The sequence below is a fragment of the Opisthorchis viverrini genome, assembly GCF_000715545.1.
Source record: "Opisthorchis viverrini unplaced genomic scaffold opera_v5_202, whole genome shotgun sequence".
In the NCBI taxonomy this organism is placed as follows: domain Eukaryota; kingdom Metazoa; phylum Platyhelminthes; class Trematoda; order Opisthorchiida; family Opisthorchiidae; genus Opisthorchis; species Opisthorchis viverrini.
The window spans coordinates 955,557-966,598 of record NW_008751858.1 but is presented as its reverse complement, the minus strand read 5'-3'; the positions used below and the strand labels follow the sequence as shown (position 1 = coordinate 966,598).

At 40.5% G+C, this 11,042-nt stretch overlaps 2 protein-coding genes across 2 annotated transcripts in view; both read left to right on the top strand.

Moving 5' to 3' along the window:
• The window catches only part of T265_14479 (hypothetical protein), a gene marked incomplete at both ends in the record, with an annotated part of 7,079 nt that extends 5,191 nt beyond the window's left edge, over positions 1 to 1,888 (top strand). Inside the window, 2 exons of the mRNA XM_009173828.1 lie at positions 1,461 to 1,585; positions 1,663 to 1,888. Coding sequence (XP_009172092.1) covers positions 1,461 to 1,585; positions 1,663 to 1,888 — 351 coding nt within the window. The remainder of the gene's footprint in view (positions 1 to 1,460; positions 1,586 to 1,662) is intronic.
• An 8,061-nt stretch (positions 1,889 to 9,949) lies between these two features.
• T265_14478 (hypothetical protein) overlaps positions 9,950 to 11,042 on the top strand; it is a gene marked incomplete at both ends in the record, with an annotated part of 12,389 nt that continues 11,296 nt past the window's right edge. Inside the window, 2 exons of the mRNA XM_009173827.1 lie at positions 9,950 to 10,013; positions 10,334 to 10,395. Coding sequence (XP_009172091.1) covers positions 9,950 to 10,013; positions 10,334 to 10,395 — 126 coding nt within the window. The remainder of the gene's footprint in view (positions 10,014 to 10,333; positions 10,396 to 11,042) is intronic.

The following is an 11,042-nucleotide window of genomic DNA, read 5'->3' as shown; positions in this document are numbered from 1 at the left end:
CGATTTGTTCTAAGTAAATGCTTTTTTGATGAGCTGTCTTGGATCTAGACAGACTCCTTATGTGCTCAGTCATAAGGGTAATTTCACTGAAGACCAAATCGTTATCCAACGGTAAACATTTTTAATTCTGATTTAACTTTCAGAGGTTGATCCCTACATTGCTGCCTACATTCCTCGAGAGAGTAAGCTTAATTTACGGCACCTCAACCTTTTGTTCAAGCAAAAATGCATTTTACGGTGAACAGTTTTTTCAAGCCAAATATCTGCTTGAATGATTTGTTATGTTTTCATGCAAGACTACCATTCGTTTTGATTGTTTTTTTTGTCCCCCTTATTCTCAGTCAGAAAGCGAGAATATTCACGTCCAATAGAATATTTTGTATAATTTTAACATATATTGTTTGTATCAACATTAAGAGGGTGCAAAGTTCCCAACTGTTTGTAAGATTCTGGAGAATCTGACCATGCTGATATGCCTGCAATTTATTTGCCCGGAGCAACTTCATGCACAGACGCTCCTTGTCAATAATTTAAGGGGATTTTGAGATCTTATTTAAAGTGCCACATTAGTGGCACTTAGTGAAGTCATTAGTGAAGTCAGTCTGTATTTAGAAGCATTGTACGGCGGCTTTACACTTATTGGCAATTGTCGGCAGAGAACACGCACGAGGGTCGAAATTGCAAAGTTCCATTTAGTTGTAAGACTGATTCGCGAGTGATCAGTAGGGTATATGAAGTCGATCATCCTTCAACCATAAGATTTCCGCCAGGCCCCACATTGACTTTGTTCTTCTGTTTTAACATTTGGCGTAAGAGTTTATCAGAAAACCCATAAAAAGCTCAAAATGTTGGATACCACTGTTTATTTGGTAGAAAAATCTGGGCACTGAATGCGGTTTTTAAGCAAAATGCACTTTTCCGCTTGCTCTGAAAAAAGTTACGAGAAAAAAATGACCGAATTATGGATGCGCAAAACCGATCTGTCCCATGCCTACCGGAGGGCATTTGCTTTCATCGTTACGGAAACGATCAATACAATCAGTATTAAACGGATACCAGGAAATCCCGATATTGTATGAATCATTAGCATGTCTAAGTAGAATATGACGAAAAGGCCCGATTCGACGCATACATAAGCTAACATATTCTGCGACCTGATCTAAACGTGTTGAAACACTGTTTATCCATAAAACAAAAAGCACCAACTGTTGCCAAACAGCCAAACAGACTCACGGTCCCGAAATTAGATGTTGGACATTTCAATTTCTAGACCAAATGGGTCTTAAATTAAGGGAGCATTTTTTCCGCCTGAACATTCTTCAGAAATGTTTGGTGGCGCTGGGCACAGCACTCGAGGTTTTGACCCTTAAGAATGAGACTTTGGTGACCACAACGTTATTGCAAGAGGTATAGACCAATAATGACTTATTGAATTTCCTGGTTAAACTTTCGTTCAATAGAATTTATCCTGGTGGCGCCGTTTGATGAAGAATTCTGCCAGAAGGTACGTGCTCGAGGGTTCTTACGAATGCGAATTAATCACCAGAAGATTCGAAGAAATCACCACCTCCAGACTATTCAATAAGTGATCCGCTAAAACTACGACGATTAAATTTGCATAAGCTAGCTTGTATTATTTCGTTTTCAGATCATCGATAATAGGTTTTACGATGAGCACCTAAAGGTCAAAAGCTGCAACCTCTTGGAAAAAAGTGACGAGCCAATCGATGGACACATTCTTGGCAAATATAACATTACATTATGGGAGAAAAGGAAGCCACTCGCATGGTTTGAATACCATGATATATACATCTTCTTTCTTCGAGAACTAAACGCTCCGGGAGGAGCCTGTGATCACAATGGATATTGGGCTCGGCCCCTGTTCAACTGTAAGTCTAGCTAAAAGGAAACATACTACAGAGAAAAATTTAAACTGTCAACTAGCCCATCCATTTCTATCGCGAATGAAAAGAACAGATCTCGACAAAGTGCTTGTGAATCCAGGTCATATTTTCGCCTTTCTATTTTTCAAAACTATCTCTAAGCCTCCATCGGCGAAAGGTTTGCAAGAGATTTTATATTACAGTTTCTACTTCACTAACATATCAGTTTTTTTCTCGTAATTCTAGGAAATGTAAGCGCGCACCTTGCGGAGAATTTGGGATTACACGACACTAAGTCGGCGTATTGTGTGCTGCTTAGGAGATTTATATTCCATCACAAATACACCGACATTCAGCTACCATTCGGCAAATCGGTGCAAAATTCACAAAATTACTGACATTCTAGGGAGTACTGAGCACTGAGATGATAAACCACGTAAATATCGCACCGCAACTGAAAATCCCGTACAAGACGGGTTTAATTCTGCCTGTTTCCTCTTCACTATGCAGTCAGCTGACCAGGATGTCTGACTGACAATAAAATACCCATGACTGATCGATTCCCTTTTGGGCAGATTGCTTGTTGCACTTTTTTGTTAGATCATTCTAACTTGCTAGGTTGCAAACATCCAAAACACCCTATACACAGATGAGAAAATATATATAAAATGACTTACTTTTCAATGGACTCAATTCATATGAAAATCCAGATGCACTGTAGCCAAAATGACAAAACATCACACTGAGCCGATTATACATTGCTATGCAGACTCCATCACTGGAAATTTTTCGTATATATTTCCTATTGTAAAGAATAAATGGAAGTGGAACTGATCTTCTTTCGGTTGCCTGTACGGGATTCTGGCATAGAAAACCGATTTTTGACATTGTAACCAAAGTTGAAAACACTCAAACTTTCAGCTCAAGAAGACGAAGGCTTTGAATGCAACGGCGAAGGGGTCGCTAGTCTGTGAAGACCATGTATCCTGCAACGCTTTATCCTCATTGCACTTTTTGGCATGTTGTCGAATAACAGCAATAAACATTCATCAGAAAACCTGGTTTCTCTGCAGCACTGTGAAATCTGGTTGATGAAACTTTCGGGTGCGTGTATCATACAATGACAAACGTCTAGAATCTTACTGGTGTGATGAACACAAAATTAACGTTTGTTTAGTGTTCTTCCGCCGTCACAAACACCAGAAGCAAAGCCGAAAATTCCAAAATCATAAAATTTACGAAATTGACAGGAAAAAAACAATCCATTGGCTTCATGGAGATCACTTATGTCTAAAAATTACGGGGAGCATTGTGAAAATAACCAGAGGGAGTGCATTTGTAGAAAACTTAAATTTATCCCCAGGCGAGAAAAATCGTCCCGAGTTCGAGAGCGTTCTATCCATTCTGCTCAATTCTTTGTCCTTCAAACTACTTCATCCCTAATGTGCTGTGCTGTTTTATGGAAATCCTGACGCAAAAATAGTATCCATTTACGCATGTCAATTCCAAGGAATCTATTTCCATCTTAGTTGTTTAAAGACCTGATAGTAGAAATGCAGTTAGGCAGCTGCGTCAAAAGCTTTTCAGTCCAATTAATGCCGCAACATCGTATTACTAATCAAAATTTTCATTGAGAACTTCGTGAACTTTTTTTTAGCTTACTGTCAGTTTTGACCGACAATTCAAAAACTTGGAAGCTTTTTTAAATTTGACTGAAAAATGTCAAATATTTGATACTTTTTATCATATCTAAACCATATTCATAAAATTTAATGAATTACCGTAAATTGTACTCGTTGGATCCGGATAGAACCATATTTTCCAGTTTAGGCAGCTTAGGGCACGGTCCAACTGTAGAAAAATGAATTCCGTTACGTTTTTTGAGGCGGCAGGAGGCAAACATGTATGTGGAAACCACAACCAATCGGTTGCTAGTAATCAGCCCAGTAGACCTTGGGAAGACCATGGCCCATACGTTACAACTGTCGGTCAGTTTTGCTTTTCTTTTCGTTTGCAAGGCTTCAACAGGTCAGGGTCAGACATGGCTCAATCGCAGCATGAACAAGCTTTAATGTTCGAGGAGATTCGTGCTTCATATGTCTCTGTTCATGCGGTAGCTTTGGAGATGTAATCAGATCGCACTGGTTCGGTAATCTTTAGCCATCAAACTTTTTGCCTTCTTGAGTTCCTGGGGTGTAGCTCACTCAAAATTCAAACGTCTGTCAGCTTGGAGACCCGTAAGCGTTGCACATGTTGCCGCTCATCGGTATCGTCCACTTCCTTTGCTAGGACTAACGAAATTCCAATTGTGGTGTGCTTGTGCTCCGCTTGTGGTATCATTAACTTAGTCTACATAGGCCTAGGGCATTTCGAGCCATTGCTTGGAAATATGAATGCGAGCTGGACAGTTGACGGAGTTACTTCAATAACACAACGATACTTTTGGTATTCTCGGAAAAAAAACTTGTCTTTTGAGAAGACGTATAAGCTTGCTGAAAACTCCTTGACAGCCAGTGACACGTTTCGCACTTGTTAAGGGCTATTAGGTGGACGCAGTCCTCAAGTTTTCGTCACATTTATGTCCTATTTCAACCAAAATTGTCTGAAATTTGATCCATACCTACTTATGCATACCAATTTAATTCTGATTGGGGATTCACCCGGAACCCAGCAGAATCTCCCTGGTGAATGACGTTCTTCTTGAACTAAATTTGCTGCACCAGGCCACCTCACGTTTACTTGAACTAAATCTGCTGCACCAGGCCACCTCACGTTTCAATCGGTACGATATTCGTGATATCGCGATGTATTGTAAGAACATCAAAAATAGGGAAGCAGTTGGGTTTCAGATAAGTCTGCCGTCAAAACCAAATAGATAGAGTACATTGGTCGAATTTCCAAATCTGCTTCAAAAAAGAATATCGAGGGCTAATCAAAAGTTTCAGCCAAAGTTCGCAGAAAGTGACTGCATTAGAAGGACCAGGGTAAGGCCATCCCAAGATGATGAAATAGAGGATATTGAATACATGGATAACTGACTGATACTTCTCTGACGAACTTTTCTCATTGATGTTGGCGCCTCAAACAATCACTTTCTAGCCTTTTAGGATTCGGCAATATCATAATTTTCAAACAACCTGAATTATGTTACGACAATTTCTTAAAAACAGAGGGTAACAAAAAATATCAATCGCCAATGGTAATAAAAGGGTCTCAAGTAACCACCAGTCCTTGAATGCCACGGATCCAATTGTAACCACGTGAATAAAACAAAACATCCGTTGTTATGTCAAATCCAAAGCTAATCAAAGCGTTGTACTTAGAACGCCACGTTGAATGTAGACTAAATAGCAAGTTAAAATTCGGTGTATGGTCTAATCGATTTGTTTAAAAAAGCTTAACATGAATGCTAGGTTAGTGCGTAGAGTTTTTCTGGCTCTAAATGGTACGATAATTACTATGGTTTTCAGATAACATCGTTACGGCTACCCTGGGTATTCCGATTATTGTTGATCAAGAACCCGTGAGCCTTAATGATTTACGCAGAGTCGGTTATCAAGATGCACACTTGATAATGTAGACAACAAAAAGGTTTAGCTCAAACAGTCGAAACTTCGCCGAGGAATATTGATCGAATAACCATTTGAAAACAAGTCTGTCATTGTTTTACACTAATAACGTGGACAAAGACTAACCGCTTATACGGCTTCATGTTTAATAATTGTGCGTCACATTTCCAGTGCCCCAGTTTCTGCTTTATGGCCAAGGCCGATGCCTAGAACAGGTGACTGATATTTTCATAAGGGAAATTACTCACAAGGTTGCTGAAAACTCTTCGACAGCCCACGACCGGTTTCGCCCTTCTTGAAGCTCATCAGATNCCTGACGAGCCCCAAGAAGGGCGAAACCGGTCGTGGGCTGTCAAAGAGTTTTCAGCAACCTTGTGAGTAGGTTCCTCCATGAAAATACACTGCGATATCTCGAATATCGTCCCAACTGAATCATGAGGCGGCCTGTGTGCAGCACATTCAGCTGTAGAATATCATAAACGAGAGATTCCGTTGAGTCCCTCGTGGAAACCAAATTGATTTGCAAATGAGTGTATTTCTCGAAGGTGGCTGATATGTTTTTTTCAACAGTGACATGCTTAGAAAACCGCCCTAACAAGAACTATTGGGATGCTGTTGGCACAATTGTGACTAGTCCATCACAAACAATAGTGCAACAATAAAGAAACACCCTGCTTAATTCTCTGCCTCTTGCTATGTATGATCGGTTATTGGTAGGGTAAATTTGTTGGACATCCGGAAATCTGACTTTCTGCAGAATTAAGTTTATAAATTAAGATAGAGTATGTTCTCCGACAAAATGGCGAAAAGATTACCTTAGTCAACATTTTAGGATGAGAACATAAGTTCACTTTCTTGAACTGTGAAAATCTGTAGAAATGTGACCAGTGAGTAAATTATGTTATTATAGGGAAATCCTCGATATCCTCAACACAAGCTTCTTTTTATGACCAATTGAAACGACATAAACTTGCATGAGTGAAAATCGGTAGTGAGCAAGATGCCTTTGAGATCGCTTCGACTGGTTCTCTCATTGAATATTTGCCTTTTGTATTCACTGTGCGCACAAGTGACGTATCCTGGACTAGCTGCGGAACGTTAGCGTGCTAATTGTGGAGTTCTACGAACACATCAACAAACATCAGTAAGATCACCGGAGGTATAGATAGCTGTAATTTGCTGACGTCGCCTTCACATCCAACTCGTTTGAACGTTTGCCATTTTGTCTTGGAGCAGCCATTCATGTTAGTCTATCCCGCAAATCACGCAACCATCTGCAGCTAACTGAAGATGGTGCAGCAAGCATCGAGCACTCATCAAGGCATTTGACTAGGAATTCCTGAAAGACACATCAACCGATTGGTACATCCAGGACATTTATCGGGTGGTCGTCCAGATCGTCGGACAACCCAATCAAATCGCACATCCAGAACACGTGCGCCTGTTTACCAGCTTGTGCTGGTAAAATAGTGGAAACATGCTCACCCCGAAAGTCAAATTGCCGATGTGTAACTAACCCCCGACACTCTCGTGAATAAGTGCAGATGAACCCTAATGAAATCAAAACTCGAGCCTATTGCTCATATCTTTGATGTAATCTAGACAGAATACCTATCTCAGGACTGGAGAAGGGTACTCCATGTGAGGATGATGTACAGTGGTACATTGGTTACTTGAGATTCTTTGACATAAGAATAATTGAAAGTGCGATTGTACAATTCAGAAATTTGCCTTTAGTTATAAGAATGCTGTGGCACTTTCTAAAACAGTCGGAAAGAGTATGGAGAGAGAACTGCTTGCAACTTCCGCGCCAAAGTGTGCTCAGTTGTAGAAATGGGTAGCTGACTACTTATGTTGCACTATATTTGATAGAAAATTTAGTGGCAGTTTTTTTCCCCGCCTCACATAGACACGCGTGATGAAGCTTCAGATTTTCACCAGAAATCCCTATGAGGTGCCACAGCTTGCTGATTGTATGGGGGAATTCGAACAATTTAAAACAAGGTTTTGTCCCGTATACCACTAGTCTGTCTGACAAGTGATATTGACGGTTGGATAACCTAAGTTCCTTAGTTACAGAGGCATTTTTGCAGTTCAACGTAGGGCACTTTTCAAACTAAAATGTCACTCAGCCTTATTTAGAAGACTTATTGAGCGTCACGGATATCTCTGTATCGCAGAATATTTTTATAAGTATCACGAGTGTTTCTCACTTGAACGCAATAATCAAGAGCAATTTCCTCTTTCTAGCATGCTTCCAAAAATCAGTGGAATTATATGGTTTAGGAAGCTCGCATAATATCTTGAGCAGCTGGACTGCGTGTTGAATGAATTCTCAGATTAACATTACATTAATATTAACATTATACTCCAAGTTTTGGCTAACTTTAATAAGAAAACTGCTTTAAAAGCGAATGTTTGTCGATCATCGTTTAGAACTCTAGGTAATCATTAAGATGGAATGAATGCGGTCGTCCCTTAAAACTTCCACAGCTTTGTCGTAAAACTCGCGTCTTTCAGGTTCAGGTTGAGTGGCTCAAAGTTCACAGAAGACATACATCCGCTCAGAGAAGAGGAAACTGTGGCATCCTCAAGTCAGGCATTATTTGATTTTACTAATTTCAATACAAATGACCATGGAGGCCCATGCTATCTTTCAGTCTAGCATCGACTGAAGTTTGTTTGCATAGCATTTTTAACCGCTAAAGTGTATACTGTATTTGTCGGATTACGTGGAGTTTTGTTTCAAACGGAACATAAGTTTGAAGAAAAATAGAGGTCTCTGCCTATCTGATGAGCGCCACTGACCATGACCTATCTCTTGAAAGCTGATCCGAAAATATACAGTAAATTTGTGGTTCCAGAGTTTTTACTCTATACACACACACTCGTCTTTTTAAACCCACCAGTATTGTCGACACTCGGTGTGTGATGAACGGAAGCCCACACTTGTGATGAAATGGTCAGACACCCACAGCGCCAGTTGGCTTACATGAAATGTATACCAGATATTGTTTCATAAAAGGACAATCACGGATTTCCTACTTTCCTAACTATTTATATGTTCGTGCTGTTCCATACCTAACTCTATAGAAGCTACTGTCGTTCGCAGATCAGTCATGATTAAATGGAAGTTACCTTTTATTTGTGTTGTACCAGGGCACTAGACCATGCATATCGGCGAGTAACTGAGTATTTCCTTATGACGGTTCGCTCCGTATGTAGAATCACAAACAGAGGACCACTCGAAGTGTTTTTATTCCGGATTTCACACAGTTGAGGTATTTTTACGACACACGCGGCAACAACCAACAGGTATTTCTTGGGCATGGCGGTGTACATAAGCCCTCAAAACGCTATCGTATTACACGAAACAATACACTGCCTCTATTTTCGAAAATATTAGACTTCAGGATGAATCTTGAAAACGTGTGAAGTGATTCAGAAATTTTTGTGTATGATTCGTCGAGCAAGTGATCCTAACTTACGCTGAAAAGCCGGACGTACAATGTAAGTCTTCCGTCCCTACTGGATTATCTCACAAAACTCCAGGTTTACTCGGCCCGTGGCCTCCCAGTTAGTAGACCGGTCACATAACCATTTCGCTATAAGCGACTGACCAGTGGCGTGATTAACTCGCACTTAGACAAGATCTAGTGGCTTTCCTCGTTCGATTCGGGAAACCAAGTTACATAGGTTGCACCTTGGCTGGCTGCTTGACTCTCGACTTCGAACGCGGAATTCTTATTCCTTCAATGAAATTTTGTTTTTCTGATCTACTTATAGGTAGCTGAAAAGTTACCTCACGGGTAGCCAGTCAGTGGATCGCGCAAATGAAGGATAGGTGGAGCCAATCACTGGTCATCAGTCGCTGCTGGCCAAACGGTTATGTGATCAATCTACCAGCCGAGAGGTCAGCATTTCGACACTCCCTGAAGTTACTTAAGGTGCACACTCCTAATGATCCTAAATGAGGACAACGCAGCTGCATAGTTTTCCCCGGATTTCAGCATGGATTAGCCTTCCTTCCAAGAAGAAAGCTTCATTGGAAAATATTCCCTCCTCCTGGCTCTGACACGCTTTTCAAATCACAAGCTTCACTACACGTCTCAGCTGAATTGCAGTGTTCTTGGATTGGAAACAAATGAAATTTCTTACTTTGACGTCGTCCCATGTATCGCTTTCGATATTCTTACATGTTTCGCTTCGGTTTATGTGCAAGTGTTTGCCAACATGTACTCAACTTAAAGTCCCGTTTAGCCGTCATCAATGCCAAAATTTTCTAAATTATTCAGAGGCCGGCGATAATCCTTTCTTCTTACTTCGAAGTCGTATGATGTTTCTAATTTCAGAGGGGTGCAACCTTCTATAAAAACTTAAATGCGCACGATTTACATAACTTCCAAAATTGTCTTGCTATCAACCTGTACCTGAAGGTCACCACTGTGATATTTACCAAGTTACAAACCCTAAAGGCAGCTTACAGTTGCGGGTGACATGAGGATGTTGATTCTTCTGTGGTTTGTCCACGCTATTCAGTTGGGTTCATGTGAAAAACTTGGTAAGCTGTAACTCCCAGTTCTATATATTTATGTTTCTTACGTTTTAAGCACGTTTGCCGTAGTAGTGTGCAAGCAGTACCAAGCAGTAGCAAGCCGTAAGATCGATCCTTAAGCTGCATATGTTGGGCTTGCCATCAGCCTGAATTAAATTCCATTCTCTTGCAGTCTACCTAGTCAAGTAGATGCATCTGTATAGAAAACAATAATTGCTTCTAACCCAAATCCTAAATAGATGTTTTAGCCTAAAATCCTCGCCTCGTATCAAACCAGTGACAATCGAAACTAGTTCAAACCTACCAACGATTTATTTTCTATACAGACGTTGAAGTGATTCTGTGGACCCCTCTGGATAAAATGCAGGATGCAGACTACTGTGGAGTAGTAAGTTGGCTCACAAATAACGAATCATATTGTCATTAAAGTAGAGTATTTTCGTGAACTTTCCTTCTCAGCTCCTGATTGCGTTTTTTTGTACAATCAAGGTTTAGCTCAAGGTTTGCAACTCTCGTCAGACATTCGCCTCATGCTCAGCCCGATATCGTCATTATGTTGGTGAAAAAACGGTTGAGCTACATTCCTATTTATGGATTTTCATCTCCTCACTCACAACCTTTAGCGAATCATTGCCAATGCAGGAATTTTGCAGGAATGAATATCTCAACTGTTTCTTTCATCCAACTCGCCTCCTGTCAGGGCAGTCACTTCCAGTAACAGTGTACGTACATTAGAGCACAACTCGATACAATCAGTGTTTTTGAGTACAGCGCTTCGGACAGAAACTTCCAGTACCTTGTTGAGTGGTAATCACCTTCCGGCGCAGATGTGCTAGCTGTCCTGTGCTGTCAAGCGATTGCTGACATAATGTTCCATTCCAGCAATTGTGAAGAAGAGGCCAACAAGAGGAAGGTGGACAGAGTACGGAATGTTTTAATTTTCGATAAACACTCGTATTGGATGGATTTTAGCACCGTATTCACCCATTTTGTCAAGAGATCCAACAGAAGGCAGCTGTTTAGTTGCTGAAAATA